Genomic DNA, 27138 nt, shown 5'->3' on the forward strand with positions numbered 1-27138 from the left:
CGAAATGACTAACAGTAAAATCAACTTATTGGTATGCACCAACTAAATCAGGAAACTAACAAAACTTCCGTGAGACACAGACATATTAAATATATTAAGAACGGGTCACTCACGTATTGCGGCCCGCAGTCTGCGCCGGTCCGTCACCGTAAACGCAAGGTCCTGATGACAATCCTCGGTACGGAGTGAAACATGTCGAGCATTTTTCGACTTGAAATACGTGAGTGACCCGTTCTTAATATATTTAATAAATCAGTAAACAGCCGAAAAAAATCTTTGTCATCACTTCAAACGAGAAAAGAGATTCTGTTTCACTAATTCAATAACATTACTATCGCTGAACGCATCTATAACCGCCTTCGTCAAACAAAGACTCCTCGTCCCATCTATCTCATCCTCATCAAAAGACACTCCTGTATTCGCAAACTCTCTTACATTCCTTTTCAATAAGTCTATAAGTTCCTCAGCGGTTATAGTGGGGGGTACCTCCAAGTTCTTGTGGTCTTTAAGCACATCTTGTAGGTCGAAGGTTTCGATGTCTCGAGGGTTAGCTTCGTCGTCGCAAGTACGCTGCCGCTTGATGCGTCGTAGCTTGCGACGACTGTCCAGATAGGATTTGGTCACGGATTCTAGTTGGAGAAACAGCACTGCTAGGGGGGTGTCTGATAAGTCATCCTGGAAATAAAATAAAAAATCTTTTGAAGGCAAAAAAAGCGAATTTAAATAAAAATTCGAAATTTACGTACGTCCTGTTCTGACAGAAATGCAAAGAGGAAAGAAATAACGAAAAAACCGGCCAAGTGCGAGTCGGACTCGCGAACGTAGGGTTCGTACATTACGCAAGAAAACGGCAAAAAAGTCACGTTTGTTGTATGGGAGCCCCCCTTAAATATTTATTATATTCTGTTTTTAGTGTTTGTTATTATAGCGGCAACAGAAATACATCATCTGTGAAAATTTCAAATGTCTAGCTATCATGGTTCATGAGATAAAGCCTGGTGACAGACAGACGGACAGCGGAATCTTAGTAATAGGGTCCGGTTTTTACCCTTTGGGTACGGAACCCTAAAAAAGAACGGTCTTTTTAGGGTTCCGTACCCAAAGGGTAAAAACCGGACCCTATTAACTATATTCAAAAGAAGGCCGTTTAGCGTAAAGCTTTAGGCCGTCCTAGCTGAACTTCTTTTGAATAGAGTTAATTAAGTTTAGAGTAAATTGCAAAATGATTGGCCAATTAAAGTACAGTCAATGGTCCCTATTTTTACAGGAAAATCACTGCTGTCTGGCAAAAAGGTTGAAGAGCCATCATTAGATGGGGGCGACCTTAGTTGACCGAAGCGAAGCGAAGGTCTACGTTTTGACTCGGGCATTTTGCTTTCGTATGTCCGGATGTTCTCCTCTACAGGTCGCAATTCTTAACCGATTCTCGTGAAATTTTGTGACCGAATTTTATGACTAAATAAAATTTTTTTGTCAATCCGGTTTTTGGAAATTTTTAAAAATGGCGGAGTCGTGATACCTGGCGCCTAAACAAATAGTCGTATCGATATCATAAGACTTTTTTCTTTTTGAAACATGTTTACAGAGTTAATAGCAAAAAATGCAGAAAAAAATTATCGCTGGTTTAGGCGGTATTTAGATATTTAATTTTAACTAATTTTAATTTGAGAAGGAGTAGCTAAATTTCGTCAACCCATCTAAGAAATATTTGGCTCAGTTTGTAAACGTTCGCTTTTTCTGTTTGCACAGAGGGTCTGGGTTCGATCCCCAGTAATTGTATGCTGGGATATTATAACTTTTTGTATTTTTTTACACATAAATTTCGTATTGTTTTTCTTTAATTTACTATACACCGTGTTTTTATTGAATTCCGTTAACTTCGGGGTATAGTTAAGTACGTTTATAAGAACTAAATGGCATAGTTAATTTTCAAAAAAAAAATTTTTTTTTGTTTTCTTTTTTGTTTTTTTTTTGTTTAAAAAGTAATTAAATGTAGCATATAGCGTTGTTGTAACACGGGCATTACATTTAACTCAACCAAACAATTGAAATCTGTGACATATCAATGTCATTTCGTACATCAATCGACCGAGATTGTACTTAAGTTTAGTAGCAAATGTATGAACTCATTCTAAACACTAATCAATATGTAAGCCGGCCCTAAGGCAAGTGTACACGCTTGTAGAGGCCTTATAGTAAAAAAATAAATTATGGATTATCTCCGAAATGGACTTAATTAGAACATCGGTATCTTTGAGAAAGTTACTTGATTTAAGCTCAGGAATGCACCCTTGAAATTAACGGAAATCAAAAAAAACACGGTGTATTTAAAGCTCTTAGCACCATGTTATTTCAAGCTCTGCTCGCGAGGTCTACAGCTCACAGAGCCACTAGTTTAAATTCAATCAATAATTTTCAATTGTTTTATACTTAATTATTCTGTGGGTGTGTCATAATTGTTATATACACCCTACAACAATTATAACACACACCCCCTATTAGCACATGATTAAATGATGTTAAGTCACGCGATAGTTTCAAACTCAACTAATGGTTAAATTGTAATTATTAGAGAGTTTCAACACTGATCTGACCATGAGATTAAATTAATTGAAATAAAATAGGGGATATTACTGCAATGTTCTGCCGCCAGAGTGCAGCACTAAGCTAGCTAGTAAACCATAGAGTAACTTATACATACTGTGCCTTAAACTGTTTTTGACAAGTTTTCACGGACAACAAAATATGACATTGGTGCATCAAGGCGGTTTGTTAACAAGGGCCTACCGGGAAACGTGAAAATCGGAATTTAGTTATGTCTCTTTATCGCTCGAATATGCAAGAGTGATAGAGAGGTTCGATAACGACATTTCGATTTTCTTGTTTCGCGGTAGACCCCCAGATTGTGATGGATAGTGGTATTGGCGCCCCCTACGCAGAGTTTCGCGTAATATTCCCTATTGGCAGTGCCAGACAGTTACAAAATTAGATAGAGTGAGAAAAGTTACTACATGTCACACAAGTTTTGACATTGATATAAGAATTAAACTCAAATCGAACACAAGAACAGCTGACAAGTGTTGCGACACACTTATCTACAGAGTAAGGGCTCATTTAGATGGTGCGAGTCTGCGAGAACTCGCATGCGAGTTTCATTGCATTGCGGTATTTGATCGGTCGGCTATTTTGGATGTAACATCAATAGTCCGCAATGTAACTAAAATCGCATGCGAGTTTACGCGCCGTCTAAATGAGCCCTAAATCTTTTTTGAATTGTGTCGCCGGTAAATTGCATTTTGCAATCGCAGCGAATTGGCGCTTTACCAACACTATTTTTAATACTTGTATTGTAGTTCCAGATAACAATTTACTGGTCATTAGCATTAGGTTACGAAACAATGAATATATTTATAGATATGAACACGTTCCTTTGACTTAAATTAATATAAATATCTGGGAGACCGAGCTTTGCTCGGAAAACTTATAAAAACTCATAAATGCGCGTTTTCCCAAAGATAAGACCTAGCTAGATCGATTTTTCGACCACGAAAACCCCTATATAACAATTTGTTATCGAAATCGTTAGAGCCGTTTCCGAGATCCCCGAAATATATATATATAAACAAAAATTGCTCGTTTAAAGGTATTAGATACATAAATATATAAGCGGCGGTGGTGGCCTAGTGGATATGACGCCCCGCCCGACTTTCAAGTTTCAATCCGCAGGTCGCGGGTTCAAATCCTGGCTCGTACCAATGAGTTTTTCGGAACTTACGTACGAAATATCATTTGATATTTACCACTAGCTTTTCGGTGAAGGAAAACATCGTGAGGAAACCCGCATACATCTGCGAAGAAATTCAAATATGTATGTGAAGTCCCCAATCCGCATTGGGCTAGCGTGGGGACTATAGTCCAAGCCCTCTCGCGCATAAGAGGAGGCCTGTGCCCAGCAGTGGGACGAATAAAGGCTGAATTATTATTATTAGATACATAAATGTACCTACAGACATGGCCTAAAATATACATACGGATAAAGGGCCAATAATATTTATACCCTACCTTAACCTTTTGAACGCCACGCCTTTCGTTGGCACAAAGGTTGATATTGCGCGTCGGTTGACGTTATTAGCGGGCAAAGGGTTAATGACCTTAAGGCAGAGGGCATAAGCTCGAAATAACACGCTATAATCGGCAGGTCCATATAATCCAACTACCGTCAAAAGCAATGAAACAGGGGTCACAGTATATGAAAGATTCATAAAAAACCAACAGGTTTTGATTGCTCTCGAGTGCAATACACACCTCGTTAGGGTTGACAAGCAGCTTGGCCGTGTCTTGGGGGAGGTCTTTACACACTTGGGCCACCATTATCTTGGTGAGAGCTTCCGAAACTCGGGTCGAATTGTCTTTCTCCTGAAAACGATAACAAAATACGTTTTACATACAATTCGTGACCATAGAATCCATAGATGCGTGGATTAATGTTAGAATATTAGAGAGGCCTAAATAAAACATAACTGCTGATAACGAAGTCGATAAGTTTCGTTCTGATAATTATTTCACAACTGTGAGTTAAAGGAAATAACAAAATGAAGTTTTTACAATCGCTACAAAAATAAGTACCTACCTTCAAACTAGCCAACATTGGGAAATGTTTCTAAAAAAACACGATTTTCAATAAACATCTATGAAAGGTTAAAAATTATTCTTGCCTACGTATTTACATCCATGTTGATCTTAAGCATGATTTTATTGAAAATGGAAACCTAGGCTCTCCGAAACATGTCGCGCGAGTGACTAAAAATATTTGAATTAACCCGTGTAATTAGCTTAGTGTTAAGGTACACTCATACGTGTTACCTGTAAATATAGTGTTATCACAAATATAATCCATTTCGTGTAAGTACATGGCGGTCTAGCACAACTTGCGTTCTCGCCGCGAATCCATACTTGAAGTCGCGTATGTATGGAGTTGCACGCGAGAACGAAACTCATGCTAGCAGGTATGGTCTACTATCGTTTGTACGATACATATAGCAGTCGTCCACCGAGAACGGCGTATGACCAAGCAGACCAGAGGGTCTACCGCGAACTACGTTCGACGTGTTGCCTCTCTGTCGCACTTGTAAATTCGTACGTAAGTGTGACAGGAAGGCAACACGTAGAACGTAGTTCGCTTCGCGAACACCCGCGGCGGACAGGCTGTCAGTAGCCTGTCGTGACGTCACGGCACTCTGACCGTCGCGGGCGGCGTTTCAACCAGCCGCAGCCTATAGTCTGTATCTTTAGGTATTTAAATAAAAGTAAACAAAATCTACCCTCAAATGGCTCCTCAAGCCAGTGGAGGGTAGATGAAAACATTACACGATCAAATAATGTAGGTTAAAGTCAGGTCGTTCAGTGACTGATCCAGGTGGTTATGTATTTGGTTGGTTAACCAATAAATGTTATAACTACCCGAAAATGTACAAATTATTTGTTTACTTTTATTTAAATACCTAAAGATACAGAGTATAATATAACTCACGTGCGGCAGCCACATGTTGAGCGTGATGTTCACGCTGTCGACGTTCTGGACGTAGTGCCACCAGCCGCGCGGCACGACCAGCGCGTCGCCGGCGCACAGCTCCACCGTTAGCCCTCCACTCAACCCTATAACAAAAGGAAAGTAAATTGTAATTCTGGGGAATGATCTAATGTGTAATACAGTTAACACGTGAGACAAATCAATGATGATATAGTGATATAGCTGTCAGGATGGATATTATAAAACTTTTAAATTAAAGTCTATTTTTTTATTCGGTAGACTAAAATGACATTTCCTAGTATGAAAATAAAATGTCATTTCATAGTATAAAATGTCATTTTAGTCTACCGAATAAAAAAACAGACTTTAGGTACTTATATTGCATGTGAGTTTGGGCAGCCAAAGAAAACGGCGTTCAAAATCAAATAGGCGACTGACGTCGATGTTTATTGGGAGTGTGTGATACTGATAACTCGAGAAAAAGAAGTGAGGGCAGGGAGGGACAAAATCGAATTTCAAACTAAATATAGGTAATTTATTCCATTATAGTTAGAAAATCGTTTTTTTTCCAAGACGGTTCCAAACCTAATACAAACTGCAATATTACTCTGCATGGGACCTATCTATATACATAATAAGAAAGTATAGATATATGTCTCGTCTTTCTAAACACCTTTATTTTATTTTTGTCGAAAACCGCGGAGCCGTTTTCAAGAACTGATTTACAACTCAAATAACTGTACACTAGTGAATAGGTTAGTAGAAATTAGTTTGCAACTTCTATCAGTAACGTTGTTCGTACAAAAATGCCTATTCAAATTAAAATTAGCATTATGCAAATAGGCAACTAAGGGAACTCATAAAACTATACAAATTCATTAAAAAAAGTAAAACGTTACCTCAGAGTAGGGTTGCCAACCGTACTATATTATATAGTATTGTATTATATTTTGGCTCTCTGTACTATATACTTTTGGAAAAATATATAGTACGCTAAAATACTATATTCCCGATTAAACGAATATTACACTCATGTTTAATATTTTATCTGAAAGTACTATATTTTTTTGGAATGTACTATATTTTTATTCCTTATTCTGGAAAATACTATATTGCACCAAAAAAAAGTTGGCAACCCTACCTCAGAGTGATCTCATATGCCAGGAACTTACGTCATAAAAGGTGAGGCATACAAAAGCTTGTGACATAATGAAGTAAGGACTGGCCTTGGGCACATTCTGCCCCATATGGCTGAATGACTGGATATGAAGTCATCCATAATTTAATGTTCCTTTTACAGCAGTTTAACTATGATCGTTTAACAACATTTATAGAATAAAATAAGTGTAACCAAGATGAAGTGTAACAATACTGTGAATCATCTTTAGCTCTGATGTTTTCAGTGGATCCACCATTCCACCAAAGAATCCATTTCATTCCCATTCCAAGGTCCACCATTAGGCAAGAGGTAACCTTTATTGACTACATACGCGCGAATAGAATTTCAACCTTAGCAATCCGATTTAAGGTTCAAATTAGATTTGACTTTCGGGAAATGCGACTTTTCTTCAAATGAATCATCGAAGCTGGATTAATTGGAATATATTTGGATTTTTTGGGAAAACCTTGTTGAATGGTACGGCCTGGAAAAGGGTTAAAGCATATACACGATGTAACATGAGGAAACCGAATAATTTTAACAGCATATTCCTGATCATATTTAGAGACAAAAATGTCCTATAAACTTTTTTGAAATTCGCCTAGTTTCAGAGTTAATACCAACTAAAAAAAAACATGTTTTATTGTTACATAGTGCAAAACGCCTTTCTGATGGCGATGATTGCTACTTTGGGACGTAGTCTAAATATCCTTATTGATAGATGTCAAAAAGTGACAAGTCACATTTTACAAAAACTAGGTTTTACGAAAAAAAAAGTAAAAATCCACTTTAAGTGACAAGTTTACCAATAACATTTACTTTTTATGTACAAATACATTCAAAAAATTGAAAAATCAAAACATAAAAAAAAAATATTTTTTTGGCGAAATTGACCTCAACTCATATTTTTTTTTTCCTTTTTTTGACGTCAGAAATGCGTGGTTAAAATCTCTCGCATTCCTCGTGAGCAACTTGTAGATGGTTTTGGATCTACAGACAGCCCTCATAATTTTGTAGTAGATGACTAGTATGTATTAGACATGTGCGCCGCGCCGCCGCGCCGCCGCCGCCGACGATTTTTCCACGCCGCCGCCGCCGATAAATTTGACCGGCGTATAATCGGCGTGGGAAATGTTGATACCTATCGTGTCTTATTCCATGTTGCGTAGTGAATAGATAGTGTCAGAGGTATAATTTAAAGATCCTTATGCTTTTTCGGTTATTATTTGCCGGTTAACCAAATTAGCATCATTTTTGTCGTTGCGGTGTTAGCTGTGATAACGATTTAGTGTTAATTTAAACAAGATCTAGTTTCTGGATCTCAGGTTATTATTTGATATTTTTTTCGCACAGCTTTTTTGTAGAACGTAAATGAAATTGTATATTATGTGATAAATAAATATGATTTATTTATTTATTACATAATATACAATTTCATTTAAAATTACACAGGATCAATTCTTAGTCATTTTATGGTGATTATCAGCTTCTTTTACTTAACAATATATATTTCACTGATTTAAACTTTCACGATTATTGAACATTATCAAACTACACAACGGGACTTAATCGCGTATTTAAGTTTTAAGATTTACCTCCGACGTTTCGAGGACGGCGTTGTCCCCGTGGTCTCGAAGAACGAGACGGTGTACACTCCTTTATCCAAAGTTGCAGGGAGCCTAAGGTCACCGAAGGACGTTATTCCGTTCCAGTCACCTGGCGTTTATAAAATAGATTGCAGTTGTGGTAGTTCCTATATCGGAGAAACTAAGCGCACCATAGCAGAAAGAGTTAAGAAACATATCGCAGCTGTCAAAAATCGTCAGGTGAACAAGTCTGCCGTGGCTGAGCATTTGCTGGAGTCAGGACCAAACCACTGGATTGAGCTGCATAACCCTAAAATCCTTTCCACGGATCGCCATTTCTATAGTAGAAAAGTGCGGGAAGCCATTGAAATAAAAAAACATTGCAATTTTAATCGGGAAGAGGGTTTTAAGATCTCATCCACATGGAATCCAGTCATTAGTAGCGGAAACGAATATCGACAGTTGATAAATCGAATATCGTTAGTGTGTTGTGTGTCGACAGAGTAACATCTCTAGTGCGCAAAACGTTCAAATTGATAAACAAGACCAAGTGCGGGTAGTTCGAAAAACTCGCGCGGCTAGAAGATGTTTATGTCAACTTGAGCCAGTCTTCTCCGAGACCACGGGGACAACGCCGTCCTCGAAACGTCGGAGGTAAAACTTAAAACTTAAATACGCGATTAAGTCCCGTTGTGTACTTTGATAATATATATTTCAATCAAAATTATAAAAATCAGTTTAAAGCTCCGCAATAAGCTATACTTAAACAATTATACCTACTTATAGGAACTTAAATCACCAACTATCATCACTAAGCTAGCAGTAAAGAAAACAAAGTAGACCTTAGTATTCCATAAAACGGGACACTTCAAAGACATTCTGTTGAGCGAATCTACCTGCCAGAGACGTTTTCTTTGGAAAACGATGACATCTTTAATCTAACATTACATTTCTGTTAAACTTCAGTTCAGACAAATGTAAAGTATGTAGGTAGTTCATCATTATTTCGTAACAAATCCTAGGTGAGGCGACAGCGGCTGGGAAAAGTCAATATACATAGATTTAAGACTTAACTTATAAATATTTTTTTTTGTGTTCTATTTGAATTCCGCTTACAAAGTAAGTAAAAATACTGCCTAAAATGTAGCGTTTTAAAGTATCCTTTTTATTTTAATATTTAAACATACCGTTGGTAACCGTTAGGTTGGTATTGGTAATAAATGGTTGCCAAGTGTCATGAAGGGCTATAATTTTCGGCAATCATTTAGAAAACACACATAATAAGTTTTGGATAGCCTAGTAAATACTCAGAAGGCTTTAATATAGAGTTTCTACAGCCACGTTCTCATGCAGTATCAATAATTAAGCCACGCCGATTTCACGCCGATCACGCCGCCGCCGCCGGTCAAAAAATCATCGGACGCCGCCGCCGATGATTTTGCCATCGGCGCACATCTCTAGTATGTATGTATATTTATGTCCTCAGATATATTTGCTTGGACATACCTATCTAGAAGCACAGTTAGTTTAACAGATAAGAAATTATCACCTCCAAATTGTCAGTGTAAGCTGAAGCTTATTAGGCAAACTTTTAAATGAACTAATAATGATTTTACTGAACTCAATTGATTTAAAATATACATCAGTGGAAATGAAACTCTACAGACTGCACACCTACCATTAAAGGCTTCCATATTGTTGGGGCAGTAAAAATTCAGATCACTGTAGATACTAGACTCCTCATAGGGGACTCTGGTGGGCTTCATGCCTCCTGACTCTGGAGGGAAGAGAATCCAGCGCTTTCTGGAATTTAAAGTTAATAAAATGTCACTGCAACAAATTATTTCCAATGTTGTACACATTAAATATTGAAATACATTAAAGTAGATAAAGAGAATTAGATGCAATGCATATTGGACCAAGATATTGGACAGATGGAATATCATCCTAATTCACCACATATCTTACTTTCCATAAAGTTGGGCTACAATATTGTATCCATAAGTGTCCTGGTGTGCCGGGGTGTGCGCGCCACTGCTTCCTACCCATAGAGTTGAGTCCGCGGCTCCCTTGTCCGGGTAGCCAAACTTTTGCCAGGATACTTCCTAAAAATAAAATAACACTTTAAATAAATTACAAATATATTCTCAAGTGAAAAATATAATACAAAGCCTGTGTTATAATTAACTATCCTTGTTAACACACATATTAGATAGACAAGCAGGAAGAAAAATATGAAGGAAGCTTTATGTTATTAATTCAATCATAAGACTTAAAGGACAACTCTAAGAGCTATGCAAGGATGTTGTCAAAGGCAATGCTGGGCTTATGCAAAGTAGGTAGGTAGGGTTATGCATATATTTCCCATAATAACTTTATTTATGATCTTAGCCTTCCATTTAATGTCATGTCCGTTTATATTGCCAAAGAGGTTAAAAATAATACAGGGCATAATTGTACCTACCTTAAGAAACTCGGCGTTTTCGTCAAACCACTGGGGTAAATGTTTATAATCGAAATACATCCATTGTTCACTCTTAGGAGACTGGGTGATGAAGTCCTTGAATGTGATAGATTTCACTACACATTTCCTCTCCCAAGAAGGCTCGTCGGAAACCAGATGTTTCCTTAAACACCTAAACGGCACTTCTTTATTCCCAAAAGCTGAACACCATTTTTCCATGTCCCATTGGCATAATGGCCAGTCTGATATAAAATTTCGGAACACAAGCGGCACAGTCACATTTTGAGTAATTTTGCGAACTAAGTCGCTAGACAACATTTCAGTCATTATATTAATTCAAGATATTTATAGTCCGGACAGCCGAGAACTCGAGACCGTCGAGCAAGAGTCCGAGGTCGAGAAAGTCAAGCGAGCGAGACTGAACTGAAGATGCAGAATGAATACAAACAATGCGTGCAATGCAATTATTGAGTTAACCAGTGACAGTGACAGATAAGAAAGAATGTTCCAAAATGTATAAAATCAGACATCCGTAAAAAAACATAAAGGTTAAGATAGTAAAGAGTTATATATGTTTCAACAAATATCCAAATCTCATTATAGCCGGCTTAGACTCTCGGCTCGCGGCTCGTCTCGCGGCGCGTCTCGTGGCTCGCCTCGAGTGGCCTTGAGCGCATGAGCCCGTCGAGCTAATGATTACACTCTCGCCTCGTGGCTCAGCTCGAGGCTCGTCTCATGGCTCGTAAGCTCGTCGAGCTAATATATTTTAAACACTAACGGCACGGCATAAGGTTTATAATTGAATGACAAGTCGAACGAGAGTCTGAACGCTAGCGCGCGTCCCGCGCGAGCCCCTTTGACTCGTGCCCAAAAAACCGCTCCTCCACGCGAGCCAGGCGAGCGCGAGCCGAGCCGCGAGACGAGTCACGAGCCTACCGTTCACACTCGCGTCTCGTGGCGCGGCTCGCGGCTCGTCTCGTGGCTCGCGCGAGAGTCTAAACCGACTATTACATTTACAGATTTTTCTACTTGACTGTAGGTATAAAAAAAACATATTGGTAAAAACATAAGTGTTTTGGAACATGGACATGCGTTCAAAAGTCTAAAATTAATGGACATTACACAAACGGTACGTATATAAAAAAAATATTCTGATAAACAAAAAGGTTCCACACATGCGATCCCAGTAATTCGGATTTTTATCATTGGCTTTTATCAATGACCTTATGGCTTTTATGCGATATTATATTTTATCATGCGAATATCAAGTGATCCAATAATGATCACAGGTTTATGAACGCTTCTTCTAAAAGTCAAAACAAGCGGCAGCTTGGCGTCGTTTATGTTTTGTGTTGTTTGTTATAATTATTATTTTACTGTAGTTGTAGCAAAATGAAATAAGTTACACTGTAATCTGTAAGTTATAAAGATAAACAATGGAAGCTGAAGTAGTATCTTCTTTTTTCTCAAATCACAACGAAATTCAGGCATCCAAGGATATAGGCGACGAGTTCCTAGAACTCATTGGTGATTTAAATTTCTCCTTGGAACAACTCAAACTGCCGCGATCTGTAGAATGCATTTACAATCCTACGTTATATGCGCGGGAAACTTTTGAAATGTATATCAAAAAGTTTTGTACCACGAAAAAGGATATAATGTATTTCGGAATGAACCCTGGACCATGGGGCATGTCACAGACTGGAGTATGTATAAAAACCATAATCATGCTTTCAATATTAAAAAAACTTGCCTGTAAAAAAAAGTAACATGTCAACATGTAAACATACTAGAGTCAGACCAAGAAAGTCTGCTGCGGATTTGATAGCCCACGCAGTGCAAGTATTACTTATTTTAAACGTCAAACTTTTATGAAATTATGACGTATAAATAACACTGGCACTGGGAGGGCTATCAAAATCACTGCAGACTTTTCGTGGCTCAACTCTATTCAGATACTGCGCCAGGTACAGTCAGGACATAATTTTATGTGAATCAGCTAATATTCCTCATTTCAGGTGCCATTTGGAGAAATCAGTTCAGTCAGAGACTGGCTAGGTATTCACGGGCCAGTCAATAAACCTGACAACGAAATTAAAGATCGCCCAGTACAAGGTTTTGAGTGTACTAGGACTGAGGTAAGCAGATTTTGTTTCCTTTTTTTCATTCTCAATTGAGACATAATTTGAAAAAAAATGTATTAAAGCTGTGTGTAATTTAAGGTAAGCGGGAAAAGATTTTGGGGACTATTCAAGGAAGTCTGTGGTACTCCGGAGAACTTTTTTAGAACCAGTTTTGTCTACAATTACCTGCCCCAGCAATGGATGAAGAATAATGGTTGCAATCTCACTCCTGGCGATTTTAGGGTGAGTATTTCTTTCAAATAAATAATTATATGACCTGTATAGTCTGACAAAAAATTATAAAGTGGCAATGGATGACACTACAGTATTGCCACTTTTTAATTTCTACTCTTTTTTGTCAGACTATACACAGTAGGAGTAATTTCATTCTTTTTTAAAACATTAGTAAGTGAGAACATAATTAACAAATTATTAACGTCATAATTTATTCATTTTAATTTTAATATTTTTTATTTTTGAACATTTTTTTTTGTTTGAATTATTATTGTGGTATTTTAATAGTTATTTTATCTTAACATGTGTGGAACTCTGGTTATCTGAAATAAATGTATTTTGTTTCTATTTATAACAACTATTTTTTTTTCAGATTTCAGAAATGCAAGCCCTATTTGATATCTGTGATCCTATCTTCATTAAAGTCCTGGAACTGTATGATGTAAAAACTATTGTGGCCATCGGAAAGTTTTGTGAAACAAGAGCCCAGAAAGCTTTGAAGATGCACATTCCACATAAAACCTATCAGGTAGGTATTCAATTCATTTACATTTTATCAAGTCAACTACTAATAGCTAAAAGGCCTGGCCACCCTAGGGTACAAAAGATACACTACACACACACTACACACACAACACACACACACTACACAGACGAGGTACACTAGATGTAGGTGAAGTATGGCTTGGGCTCATGTCACGTGTACACAAGAACACATCAGTATTCTTTTGTAATTTGAATATGCATCTGAAGGTATATTATGGATGGCTTTAACCACATTATAAGATAATTGTCACTTTTTAACACAATGTGATTGAAAGAGACAAACACTACCTATCATTGTCATGATCATGCTGTCAGATATACAAATATGACCATCATATCCATACTGGTGTATGTGAGCCCTAAAAGCATTTTTGTTATAAGACTGAAATGTGCTGGTCACATTGCAACTGCTGAAAAAAAAACACCTTGTACAGATCATAATGCACACAATTTTTGCTCTAAGTTCAGTTCTTTTAATGCTGGCTCATCATTCGCAGAGCCATTTAGGGTTCAAACTAATTCTATTGTTCAGTAATTAAGCTATGAAACATCCAACCTAATTTAAACCTTAATGGCTCAAAAATTAAAGCCTGTGGCCATTAAATTAAACTATATTCATTACTTGTTGTTTCAGATACTTTACATTCCACATCCAAGCCCCAGAGCTGTGAACAACAATGACTGGGACAAAAAAGCTGTAGAATACTTGAAGAATCTAAATCTAATGCAATATTACACATGAAGAATTAACATGTAGTTCCCAAACTGAACGAAATCAGGTCACAAAGGTGTTACTAATTTCAAAAATGATTGTGATTTTATTTTATAAGAAACTCTTTATGAATAAGAATTATTAATTATAGTTAATTAATAATTAGTATTAGAATTATATGTTCTATAAGAGAGTATTATTTGAAGTATGTTTCCATCATTATGTTTATGATTTGATTAAGTGTTTAGAAATGTTTAAGTACCTACATTTGCCATTTTGTGAAATGTGATCTCATTTACTACTTTGTAAGATTAAAATCTCTAAAAAATAATCTTCACTCAAGCTTTTATTTACCTTCACCTGCCTGCCATTTCTGTAATCTAATTGACCTAGCATTAGCGAAGGTCTCTGTTTCAGTTTGGGCAAAAATGCTCGTCAGTGGCAGATTTGTAGTGTTGGCCACCCTAGGCCCCAGGCCCTGTAGTAACTACTAGCCGCCCCTTTCTCAGCACCCATATATAGACTGCCGCTCTAGGCCTCACAGAGCCACTAGTTTTATTTTAGTTTAGTATGTAGTCGAAATTCAAAGGTGTATGTGAAGTCCCCAATCCGCATTGGGCTAGCGTGGGGACTATAGCCCAAACCCTCGCGCATGAGAGGAGGCCTGTGCCCAGCAGTGGGACGTATATAGGCCATAGACCTATATAATAAAAAGGTTTCATATTTCAGTGATATAGGCTGAATTATTATTATTAGTATAGTTTTAACGGTCGCCGAAAGCCTACCGGAACATGGAAATTTTAGTATCTGCCTCTCTATCGTACAAAAAATTTTGCCTGTGAATTTGTATAAAGCATATATATAGTTTGTCAAAGGACTGTCTCATTTCAAACATAGACAGAGAAAATTATAGGGGAGACCGGGGACAATAGAAACAATTTTCATTTAACCGCCTGTAATCGTTATATTTTTATGAGTAGAAAGATGTACGCCCGAAATATTTCAAGGTTAGTTATCTGGTTCCTAAATGAAATGTATTTGGATGGTCTATAATCCATAGTTTTTTGACAATAATTTAATAAAGAGAATGGGGCAGCATTTGACCTCACATGACTGTCAATTGAAACACTATGTAAGGTCAATTGAAACACTCGAATATCTTCGGCACGATGAAAGTACTTATATTTGTTTTAATCTTTTTCATCACTACCTCTGCATACAATGAGCTCATCAAAAGTTCGCAAGCATAAAATAAATATTTCTCAATTTATGAGCATCTGAACATCTCGATAAAAACACGCGGGGAAAAAAAAAGTATACGACTTTCAGTTTTCTTTGTTGCTGCTACCTTATACATTTATCTTAACCAAAGTAGTTTTAATGCAATTATAAAATATAACGATATAGAAGCGCAGAAAAAAGCTTAATCATGTTTCATACAAAAGTGCTTGTTTCAACTATAACAATGTTTCAATCACAACCATTCCGTGTACCTACCCTCTGACGAGTGTTGCAAACGTCGGGATGTAAAATGAAATAATAGACGCAATAAAATAATCAGTTTAAATTGTTTTATTAAGAAAAACATGGCGATATGCCAAAAAAACAATCCTAAACTCTATAAAACAAATAACTATTACGTAAGGTTTGTCACCGACTTTAAAACGTGATTAAAATGTAATCTGTACCTACATGAACGGATTATTTTTGGTTTTTCAGTTTTTATTTAAGGCCGTTATTTTTTAAATTTGATTTTATGTTTCATTATTTTTTTATATAAAAGACCGCGACAATAATATAACCCACCCCCCTAACTTTTTCATATCTACTATAAAACAAAATATAAGTAAATATATTACTAACGCGCTAGCATTGTTCACTTGATTCTAGTACTATGGTATGTATATAATTACGTTCCGATGTTGTTTGGTATGCAGCGGGGAGCGGCGGTGTTCGATAGCGCGACAAAAGTATAACCCATTCGTCTGTTTGGCTCGAGCAGCTCGGTGCACTGGACGTGTCAATTCGTGTTTATACTTGTCTTGTGTTTCTTGTAAGTTATTACAAATAACTGAATTGTTTCTGTTGATATTTGTCCATTTTTAAAATAAAATGCCACAGGGGAAACACTTAAATGAAACTGAAATTAATATAATTAAAAAATTGCATTCTGATAATTATTCGAAGGCCAAAATTGCAAAAGTTATCAATAGAAGTCATCGTGTTGTGCGAATTTATTTAAAAGATCCCGAAAATTATGGAAAATAGAAAAGGACAGGTCGACCAAGAGCTACTACACCACGAGAAAGAAGGTCAATTCTAAAAGTTGCGTCTAATTCTGCGCTTACAGCAAGACAAATCGCAGCGGAAGCTGGTGTTAGTACCAATTTAAGAAATGTTCAACGTATTATACGTGAGTGTCAACATCTAAAACGTAAGAAATTACGAAGAAAACCATCGTTGTCTGATAAACATAAATTAGTTAGATTACAATTTGCAAAAGATCATGTTCAATGGAAAAAAAATGGAGAAAAGTTGCTTTTACCGACGAAAAAAAGTTTAATTTAGATGGACCTGATGGATTCAATTACTATTTTCATGATTTAGGAAAAGATAATTCTGTATTGAGTCGTCGACAAGCTGGAGGTGGTAGTGTAATGATATGGTCTGGCATTGGATACTCTGGTAAAATGGATATTAAGTTCTGTACTGGAAAAATGAATAGTAAACGATATATAGAAGTAATAAACGAACAGATTACTTCTCATGCAATGCGGTTTGCTGGTCCTAATTTTTTTTTTCAGCACGATAATGCCAGTATTCACCGCGCACAGGTTGTTAAAGACTATTTTGCTGAAAAAAATATTCAAGTTCTTGAATGGCCAGCTTATCCCCCTGACTTGAACATAATTGAAAATTGCTGGGGAGATTTATCACGAGCTGTATATCGCGGATCTAGACAATTTACCACAGGTACAGAGTTGAAAAAGGTAATCATTGATGAGTGGCAAAATATGAATCAAGACATAATTAAAAAGCTGTACGACAGTTTACCAGATCGAATGATTGAAGTCATAAGTAAAAGTGGTGGATCTACTAAATATTAAATTACATGAATAATTGCTATTTGTTATACTTCTATTGAGTTTTTGTTTAAATTTAAATGCCTGGGTTATACTTTTGTCACGCCACAAAACTCAATATTATCTATATTTTGTTAATTTTGCATTTAATAAATAATCTTTTGATGGTATAATAAACATACTTACAACCAAATTTTGTGTATTAGTAATATATAGATATAAATATAATTCTTTATCGGATATCACAAAATTAGGGGGGTGGGTTATACTATTGTCGCGGAGTGTATTATTTTTTTCTTTCATCATCAGCTTATCGTCACAATCACCAAATGATTCTTTTCGAAAGCAGCTGCATGAGTTACTAACCATTTGTTATATTGTATAGGTACCTACAAACTGGTCAAACAGAGATCCTCCTTTTTTTTAAATTGTTAATAACCATTTGTTATATCGTATCTTCGTAGATCCATAATTTCTCAACTAGGTCAAAAACTAGGTACATAAATAATAGTGAACATCAATAAAGCAAACATGTGCATCGAATCCAGAACCTCCTTATATTTTGAAGTCGGCTACTTTTGGGGACGATTAAAACGCGAGGACGATTGAAACGTTTCAATCGTCCACAAGCAAGTTGTTTCTATCGTCCCCACACCTCGTTTTTCACTTCAAAGTCAAATATTACATATAAAAAAGACTCGAACGCTGATCAATGGCCATTAAAAACATTCGTTTATTCCTAACTCGAACACCAAAATAATGAGATTAGTCAAAATACAAAAGTAAACGAAGTTATAAGAAAATATACGAGAGCGCAAGTTTTTACTTTTTATCGCGAAAAACTTGTTTAGCTCGTGGACACCCCTGTCTCGCACCGTCGCTCGAGCCCTACTGGTCAAGGCAGTGTTGCCAGATGAAATCTGAAATATTCAGTAGAAAAAAAATCGTTTTAGCAGTAGATACGGGAAAAAAGCAGTAGATTTAAAAAGTGATGTCTGCAATAGGTAAAATTGAAAAAAAAAATTGTATGCTCTGACCTAACACCAACCTCCCATAGAAAATTAGATTTTTTTTTCCTTTTTCTGCTGACAAACTGGATGTGATTGAGTAATTAAGTATAGCTGGCAAATCAAATTGTCAGTAACAGTAAAATGTCTCTTACTTCTGTTATTATAATTAATAAATGAGCACAAGTTTTTTTTCTACTCATTATTCGCTAGCCCTTATACTATTCATTTGGGGTCGGCGCAGAATGTTTTTTTATTCCATACCTCTCTCTCGCCCGTCATCTCATCATTCACTGGCGTTGTTTCATATCATCTCTCACACAGTCCATCCACCTTTTCCTCGGTTTTCCTCTCCCGTTAATTCCCTACACATTCATTCGTAATACCTTTCTCGTTACATGACTTTCATCCCTCCGCATCACATGCCCATACCACGCTAGGCGATTCGCTCTTACTTTTTCTACTATGTATGCCCTTAAACTAATAACGCCTAGACAGATATTCCCCTTACGGCTAACCTGCCAAAAGTGAAGCCGAAACACGATCGATGTGTGCGTGGAACGCTCGTGTTTTACGCTCAGCAACACACACACATATACATAAACGTGTTGCCAGTGTATAGACGTTTCCCTCAAAATGGGGGATTTAACAACATTCTTAACACTTGGTTATTAATAATTTGTGTGTAGATTTAATAGCAAAAGCTTTTTATGTTTATTTAGGGAATTTTGCATTTCTGTCCTTTGTGAAATAAGGTTTAAATAAAAAAATTGATACATTTTTACAATTTTTTATTTAAAATGTGCATAAAATTACTACATAATTTAAAATGAAATAATTAAATAGTAAATTATACAAGGAACTTCAATTAAGCGTATTCATTTTAGAATGTAAACGTCATGTCCCATTTTGAGGAAAAAATATTCACTACACTGGCAACATTTATAAGAAATGGCGGCTGACGAAACATTGGATTTTTATAGTTACGATTACGTAAAAATATCACATTAAACTCTATACTTCCGCGTGAAATGTAACGTAAGTCGGTTTGTTTTTATGATATGATGCGTTGTGACACCCATTCAATGCACAAAATACAATTTTTCCTGTGTTTTTGATTTTTAAACGAGAGGTGTACACAAACCGACGTGACCTTGAGTACTGCCCGGGCCGATCGAATACGGTGACACGAGTGCGACGTGACGTCGCACTTGAAATGGCTTCACTAGGGATGTACGAACACTCGATCTATGCCTTATAAATCTATGTGTATGCCTAATCACACTATAGATAAAAAATAACCGCGGTTTCAGAAAACTTCGTATGTCATAAAGGCTAGACGACACGATACGACGGTATAAAGTAACTAGGTAATCCGGTCACGACGAATAATCATTCGTTTTCGAAAAATCAGTAGCTCAGCAGCAAAAAGCAGTAGATCAGTAGATATTTTTAAAATCAGATAGATCTACTGCTTAATCAGTAGATCTGGCAACACTGGGTCAAGGATTCAAACATGGCCGACCGCGTGTACCGAGTGTTGTGTCAGAGGGGCTACCGCGAAAACCGAAATTCGCAAATTGCGGGGATCTTTCTCTTTTACTCCAATGAAGGCGTAATTAGAGTGACAGAGAAAAATGCCCGCAATTTGCAAACTTCGATTTTCGCGGTTATAGCCCAGACGCGTAGGTATTATAGTTTTCGAGAAATTTGACTTGTTTCAATCATGACGTGTTTCTATTGTCCCCGGTCTACCCTACTATCTTTGTCTTAGGTATATAACTCATCCTTTTCTTTTGGATGTTAGTACTGAATTACCCAAAAGAAAATAATGAGTATATTTTTTTTTTGTTCTTATTTACTGACAAATTTGGTTTGACCAACTATAATATATCGTACAAATTGAGAGTGTAAGTGAAACATTTCAGTTACAAAAAAAAGGTTTATTTATGATTATGACTCCTTAGCTGTATGTATTTTGGTTTCTGAACATACAGTTTCCTGTTACTGTCCTGTCAGTGTCACTGTCAACCATGACAACCATAGCTCGAAAGCATGCGGAATCTGAATGAGCCAAACGAGACTTGGATAAAATGTACTATTTTAAGATATTAATCTTAATTCCATGTATATAATGTTGTAACGAAGTTACGTACCTACGCGTCCTTTCTTTTGTAGTGGTGTATTAATTACATACTTGGATTTCTTATATAAAAACTACATCAAACATTGGTGGTGAGCCATACATACTGGCTCTGTAAAATAAGTAATGGTCGATCTAATGAAAAGAGCCCTTGAGCTAGCGAAGGAAGCACTGGTCGCGCAGGAGGTACCCGTTGGCTGCGTGTTCACAGATGGCGAAAGAATACTCGCAGAATCAAGAAACTGCGTGAACTTGACTCGGAACCCTACAAGACACGCTGAAATCAACTGTATAGACACTGTGATTGACTACTGCAAAACAAATAACGTAAATTATAAGGAATTATTTCGTAAAATAACCGTGTATGTAACAGTTGAGCCATGTATAATGTGTGCAGCGGCTCTCAATTACCTACATGTTAAGGAAGTAGTGTATGGTTGTCCTAATGATAGGTTTGGGGGAAAGACTGTAGTAGATGTTAGTAATTACTATGAACACAGCTACACACTGACTGGGAACCTGATGGCAGATGAGGCCATGGCCTTGCTAAAACAGTTCTACAAGGGTGTCAATCCCAATGCACCAGAACCAAAAGTTAAAAAGAAAAAGGATAATGAATGATGTAATTAATGTTTTGATTTTAAGAATCTACACCCATACATTGATGCTAAAATTTGTTACAATGGTTGTTGCAATACATTGAAATAGTTATCTGTCCATTTATCTATGCAAAGATAAATCAACTCTTATGCTTACATAAAGTATGTGCTAACAGCTTTACCAAAATTAAATTTTTAATCTTTGCATTATTATTTCAACCATTATGTAAAAATAGCACAATAATTTCATGACATTGAGTAATATTTGTTATTAATGTTCATAATTTATACCAAGACTTAGTTGGATAATGTAAACTTGTAAAGTATTGTAATAAAAATCATTCCATTTACATGTATAGTACTTTATTTGAGTAACTTAATATCACTAAAAAGTTGGTATTGCCCAAGAGACAGGAAGGTATCCTAAACAAACAATTAGCCAGTCCTGGAATCCAAAATTTACATTCACTGCAAGAGATCAGAGTAATAACTAGTCACTACTCCATGGTACATTCATTCAGTCCCCTCCAACAAGCATTGTATTTATTATATCAATAGAATTCATAAATATAACAATATTTCATTCACTGAACTATAGCCTTCCTCTCCCTTAAGACTTACTGTGATGGCAATAAAAAGAAATCCCTGTTTAAGCATAAAATACAACAGTGGCCTAATATTAACCTTACCTCAATCTACTTGACACATGCAATTTGGTTGAAAGAAATAAAAAAGGGTACCTACTACTAAGAAGTCCAACAATAATCATAAAATATCCCTTACACGAAATGGCTAATAAATTATAACTCTTCACATACATTTAAACCTTAAATCTAACATACAATCCACTGTACCAACATAAAAGTGAGACCTATTGGGAATATCACTTTCATCTCACCTTTTTTTCATTGACAAAATATCCACATCATAAAGGATATCACAGATTTAGTTTAAGCCTAATAACTTGAGATCTCACCATTACATTCTTACAGTGTTACAATCTTAAAGGATCTTTTTGTAAAACACCTGCAATTACTAAATGCATACATATATAAAATTATTCATAATGTGCAAACACTGTTCTCAATAAGAACAATTATAAAACCAGGTATAAACAAAAAGCTACGAAACTGAAATACTTTTAAAATAATGTACAGACTTTTAAAGTATAAAAACTAATTTATTGTAGGGAAAAAAGTTTATGGATCTTCATCAAGCTCCAGTTCATTAGGGTCATGAAAACCATTCACAAGGGGCTGGGGCTCAGCAGCTTCTGCCGTGCCATTCACTCCGTTGACTATCACGGGCTCCTCTGTAGATGCATATCCATTAACCTCCACTTCTGTGGCCAGTTCCTCAACTGGACTGGCACTCCGGCTGGAGCTGCTGTCACTTGCTGAGGTAGAGCTATCACTCTCAGAGTCCTCACTGGATGAGCTCTGTGTTCTCTGTCTTAAATGCTCATTGTCCAGGCGAAGCTTCTCATTGGCATCTTGAAGTTCACGAATCTGGTCCTCCTGCTCCTTCAGGCGTTGTAACAAATCACTGGAAGATTCTTCGGTAACATTAGATTCAATGGAAGTCCCTGAAGTGTCTTTCTCAATCATCATACCATCCTTATCAAGTGAATTATCTAGTTCACCTGTAGTGTCTTTGTCTTCATCCATTCCTTTGGGTCGCCGATCACTCCTCTTGACAAGATTATCATATTTAGCTTCAAGTAGAAGATATTCCTGGATCAGTTCACTCTTAGACATATTTGACAAACGTTCACTTTGAGCATCCTCATAAACACTAGAAAATTCTTTTGTTAAATATTCTTCCTCATCCTCTGGTAGAGAAAAAAAGTAATTATCCTCAGAATCTACGCTGAAACTTGAGTCCCGAGTGCGCGCTGATGGGGTTTGGAGATCATGAAAATTATTTTCAGGTTCTGGTTTATGAATTTCCATTAAAAACTGATTGTTGTTGAAAGGAGCATGAGTGTTCGCCAGAACCATTTTCCTGAACCGATAATTCCTTATGGATTTATCGTACTTTCTTCCATCTTGCCAAGGAGTCTTCACAAAAGGTTTCATGATTTTCCTTTTAGACTTCCCGCGTCGCCTTTTCTTCTTGGTTCCTTCAAGCTTTTGATTTGGCACATCCAATATAGATGGCGCCTCTGGGGAAATGGGGCGCGTCGAATCGCCATCTTTATTTTCCGAAATGATATTTACATCCATTTCGAATTAGTGGTTCACTTTTAGTTGAAATTTCACTGATTCGATGACGAAATCGAAGTCACAATAAGACACACAAACAATATTTTAACTTCTAATGTAGTTTAATCACGATACACAGATTTTTTTGTCGGAGACCTACACACCGATATTGCAATATCGCCATCTTTATAATATTTGTTTTGTACTTGTACACGGTTGTACAGCCTACCACATTGCAGTGTTGCAAGGTACTCGTAGTAGGTATTTCGTGACAGAGACTGTATTATCATAGCAATAGCGGTTATATTGCAGTTAAAGATCAACATTTGGTTATTACAATAACAAGTCGCCTTGTATACATAAATGAGGCCTCTTTATCACCATTTTTGTGCATTTTAAAGTAGTTTTTGATATAAGTGCCTATTAACACAATTTGATTTAAATGTGCATGATATCAATGGAAATAACTGAAATAACGTGGAAATTAATAACTATAACATTATATTCACGACGATTAGTTTGTTTACAAATGTGCAATTAAAAACATGAGGAATAAAATCAAGCTTGTCAAATTACGCATTTCTTTATACAATGTTAATATTGTTGATTATATATATTTGATTATTATAATAGTTGTTATGAAGTTTAAATGAATAAAGCCAGTAATATCTTATAATTCTTATACATATTATAGAATTATATACGTTTAATATCGTTTTATACCCGTGAAGAAGTTTTTATTTATAATAAAATAATATTATTCCAATTAGAATTAAAGTGAATCAATAACATTCATATTGTGCTCAATATGCGCTCGATTGATATAAAAATATTAGGGTCATTTGGTAACACTGAAAAGAAAACGTCAAGTCAATGTCAGTCAGCAGTGTCAGGTGTCAGCTTAGACCACTGAAATATGAAACCTTATATAGGTCTATGGCTTAGACTAGTTTGATATTCGGTTAATAAAATAGATCAAAAATAAATAAATAAAACTGAAATCATAGAAAGCCTGATTTGTTTAGTCAGTGTCTAGTAAATATTAAATTACATGTAATAAAATATCAAAGAGATCTACTTCTAAAATACAATTAGATTTACTAGAATCGACCATTAGAAATCTTCAACGATGGCTGACGACATTGTTTTTGAATTACTTCATTCAGAAATAATAAATTATGCTATGGAGCAATCGAAAGATAACTCTGAAAAGAAGGTAAACCTTTACTTGTACAAAAGTATTATACCACACCCTGGGTAGCTGTGCTATATTACGAATACATTTCAGGAGGCAGACTTATCTATTGTGGAATACATTGGATTTGCGGCTGGATATAAAGTAATGGAGCGATTAACCCGAGAGTGGTCGAGATTTAAAGATGAACTGGACACCATGAAGTTTGTATGCACAGATTTCTGGACTTGCATTTACAAGAAGCAAATTGATAATTTGCGCACAAACCACCAAGGGGTGTATGTGCTTCAAGACAATGCGTTCAGATTTCTCACTAACTTTTCTAATGGGCAACAATACTTGGAATATGCTCCCAGAGTAAGTAATATATTACATTAACACTTTCGCAACCGGGCAAAAAACGGCGCACTACCCCAGAAACCGGTCGTCTATATCTGCGTACAAAACAACCCGCTGGGCGGGTTGTCCGGCATCTGAGCAAACATTACGAGTGCCTACCAGGCGGGTTCTCAGTAGTCAAAGTGTTAAATCAATCAATCAAAAATATTTTATTGCATGGTTATGGGTTTACAAAGATCTTACATTTGCGTACTATTAGTTTATAATACACACAGTTGGAGTACTTGCGCTGGGATAAAAACCTTCTAAGCTGAACATTTAATAACTATTTGTATAGCAACTAAATATATAGTCCAGTAAATTGGCACACAAGCATTTCAAATGGTGTTTAAATTAAATCTATAATATGTACAATATTCAATAAGTATCTAAAAAATATGTATTCATTTGCAGTATGTGGCCTACACATGTGGTCTGATAAGAGGCGGTCTGGCAAACCTGTCCATAAACAGCATCGTCACCGCTGAAGTGCAGACCATGCCCTCCTGCAAGTTCCACATCCATGTCCAGAGAGTATGACTTACAAAATAAAATATTTATTGTTAATAAAGGTTTTATTCAACTAATAATTTAACAAAAATAAGTTTGGTAATTTATTTTTTTGATTCAATGTAGATATTTTTATATCAGTTTATTAACAATGGTGGGTAGAAAGTTTTCATTCTGTTTGGTAGTATACAATTAAAATTACATGTTCCACAAAAAAGTGTGCAAAATTATACAGAAACCCATACATTTCTGTAACTCAGTTGACGAAAATGTAGGACATACTGGAAAATTGCAATTGCACCACATATAAGAATAGGGAACTATCTACCCTCCAAACTTCATCATATAATTTAAAATAAACATTTGTGACTACAAAACTAAAGAAAAAAAAAGACTTGAATTTTAGTAATAACTAATAAAATTGGTCACTTGACCTTCCAGCTTTGAGGCTTAGCGTGATCGAATATGGTCAGGATGACCAGAACGAGGCCAAGGCCACAGCCCACAAGGGTAGTGGTGTACAGGAGTCTATCGGTAAAGCCTCGCTTCAGCCAGACTGGTTTGCCGTCATCGCACTGAAAACAGTATTTAAATTAAAAGTTCGTATTTAGGAAGGAATTCAAGCTATTGTGACATGGGAAAGTGCCTCATAGAAAATGCAGATAGGTCAAAATGTAATAAGAACATTTGAAATGGAGCCTTACTTTCTCCATCTGAGAGGAAAAAAATTTGGGGCCTTGAGCCTCTTAGCAGTCTTAGCATTGCAGCATTATGGCATACACTTCCTAATAGACAGTTTGGCTTTACGTAGATCAAACTTCTGAAATTATATGAAAACGCATGTCTAGCACATCTCGCCATAACTTGCGTGAAGTACCTAGTTTTAACATATGGACGGAAGGAAACTTAACCTCTCGAATGCCGGAACGCGGATCCACGTTAGTTACTAACGTAGGTATTGAACTCTAATTATTAATGAATTAGAATTCAAAACTTACCTACTGCGTGGATCCACGTTCCGGCATTCTAAAGGTTAAAGTTTTGTTAGCATTCCCTTTTACAAGATAACAAATTTCAGCACCTCTGAAATAAACAAATTAACTGGATTGTGCCAACGAACGAAATAGTTGTGTGGAAATGCAACGCCATCTATTGAAACTATTTTTACAATGCATATGCTACACTCACATTTGCTCGCGTTTTACAATAACGACTCAGTGATCTTATCTAGTACGGTCGGTGCCCCGTCTTAACCCTTTATAAGGCAGAGACGATTTGGAAACCACTTAGTTAATAAACATTTACGGAGAAGAACATCCTCTTTATTATTTAACTATAATGGTATTATATAGCGAATATATCAGGCTTTCTTTCCTCGTTCATACTTTTTCGGTCAGTATTTAATTTTTGTGTAATTAATTAATCTATAGTATGTGGTCAATTTATGCACTATGCCTGTCAAGGGAAGCAAGCTATCGTCATTGTTTCCATTATACTATTAAAAATATACACGTCGCTGTATCTAATAATTTGAATTATAGCTCTTGCAATTCACGATGGCGAGTAGCGAGACTCTTATTGGTATGATGACAAGGTCTAATTTTGATAAATCCACTCTCCATCGTGAATTGCAAGAGCTTATATTTTTTTCAGTGTTATTCGTAT

General features: G+C 36.2%; 5 protein-coding genes across 5 annotated transcripts; 3 read left to right on the forward strand and 2 right to left on the reverse strand.

Moving 5' to 3' along the window:
* Positions 1–231: 231 nt before the first annotated feature.
* Positions 232–11149, reverse strand: LOC134799419 (HSPB1-associated protein 1 homolog). Its single transcript, XM_063771821.1, has 6 exons — positions 10740–11149; positions 10244–10380; positions 9954–10078; positions 5531–5655; positions 4306–4416; positions 232–675 (listed from the first exon to the last, which is right to left on the reverse strand). Exons 1-6 carry the CDS (start codon positions 11064–11066, stop codon positions 283–285), a joined length of 1218 nt encoding a protein of 405 aa, XP_063627891.1. The 5' UTR covers positions 11067–11149; the 3' UTR covers positions 232–282.
* Positions 11150–12057: 908 nt separating this feature from the next.
* On the forward strand, positions 12058–14685 carry LOC134799201 (single-strand selective monofunctional uracil DNA glycosylase). The gene is made up of 5 exons (XM_063771591.1): positions 12058–12445; positions 12758–12877; positions 12962–13105; positions 13470–13625; positions 14277–14685. Exons 1-5 carry the CDS (start codon positions 12176–12178, stop codon positions 14382–14384), a joined length of 798 nt encoding a protein of 265 aa, XP_063627661.1. The 5' UTR covers positions 12058–12175; the 3' UTR covers positions 14385–14685.
* A 5984-nt stretch (positions 14686–20669) lies between these two features.
* Positions 20670–21536, forward strand: LOC134799398 (tRNA-specific adenosine deaminase 2). Its single transcript, XM_063771793.1, has one exon. It carries the CDS (start codon positions 20714–20716, stop codon positions 21206–21208), a length of 495 nt encoding a protein of 164 aa, XP_063627863.1. The 5' UTR covers positions 20670–20713; the 3' UTR covers positions 21209–21536.
* Positions 21533–23587, reverse strand: LOC134799396 (uncharacterized). The gene has a single exon (XM_063771791.1). The coding sequence runs from the start codon at positions 23409–23411 to the stop codon at positions 22386–22388; it is 1026 nt and encodes a 341-aa protein (XP_063627861.1). The 5' UTR covers positions 23412–23587; the 3' UTR covers positions 21533–22385.
* A 759-nt stretch (positions 23588–24346) lies between these two features.
* LOC134799393 (trafficking protein particle complex subunit 6b) lies at positions 24347–25534 on the forward strand. Its single transcript, XM_063771787.1, has 3 exons — positions 24347–24606; positions 24679–24942; positions 25378–25534. Exons 1-3 carry the CDS (start codon positions 24520–24522, stop codon positions 25501–25503), a joined length of 477 nt encoding a protein of 158 aa, XP_063627857.1. The 5' UTR covers positions 24347–24519; the 3' UTR covers positions 25504–25534.
* The last annotated feature ends 1604 nt before the right edge of the window (positions 25535–27138 follow it).

The sequence above is a fragment of the Cydia splendana genome, chromosome 18 (genome assembly GCF_910591565.1).
Source record: "Cydia splendana chromosome 18, ilCydSple1.2, whole genome shotgun sequence".
NCBI classification, from domain to species: Eukaryota; Metazoa; Arthropoda; class Insecta; order Lepidoptera; family Tortricidae; genus Cydia; species Cydia splendana.

Excerpts from the sequence above, each read along its gene's own strand:
- LOC134799419 (XM_063771821.1), bottom strand. The coding sequence starts at position 11,066 with ATGACTGAAATGTTGTCTAGCGACTTAGTTCGCAAAATTACTCAAAAT. Across the intron at positions 5,656-9,953 it reads CAATATGGAAGCCTTTAATG|GGTTGAGTGGAGGGCTAACG; the intron begins GTAGGTGTGCAG and ends CTTTTGTTATAG. Across the intron at positions 4,417-5,530 it reads TCAACATGTGGCTGCCGCAC|GAGAAAGACAATTCGACCCG; the intron begins GTGAGTTATATT and ends TATCGTTTTCAG.
- LOC134799201 (XM_063771591.1), top strand. The coding sequence starts at position 12,176 with ATGGAAGCTGAAGTAGTATCTTCTTTTTTCTCAAATCACAACGAAATT. Across the intron at positions 12,446-12,757 it reads GGGGCATGTCACAGACTGGA|GTGCCATTTGGAGAAATCAG; the intron begins GTATGTATAAAA and ends TCCTCATTTCAG. Across the intron at positions 13,626-14,276 it reads TTCCACATAAAACCTATCAG|ATACTTTACATTCCACATCC; the intron begins GTAGGTATTCAA and ends TTGTTGTTTCAG.
- LOC134799398 (XM_063771793.1), top strand. The coding sequence starts at position 20,714 with ATGGTCGATCTAATGAAAAGAGCCCTTGAGCTAGCGAAGGAAGCACTG.
- LOC134799396 (XM_063771791.1), bottom strand. The coding sequence starts at position 23,411 with ATGGATGTAAATATCATTTCGGAAAATAAAGATGGCGATTCGACGCGC.
- LOC134799393 (XM_063771787.1), top strand. The coding sequence starts at position 24,520 with ATGGCTGACGACATTGTTTTTGAATTACTTCATTCAGAAATAATAAAT. Across the intron at positions 24,607-24,678 it reads AAGATAACTCTGAAAAGAAG|GAGGCAGACTTATCTATTGT; the intron begins GTAAACCTTTAC and ends AATACATTTCAG. Across the intron at positions 24,943-25,377 it reads ACTTGGAATATGCTCCCAGA|TATGTGGCCTACACATGTGG; the intron begins GTAAGTAATATA and ends ATTCATTTGCAG.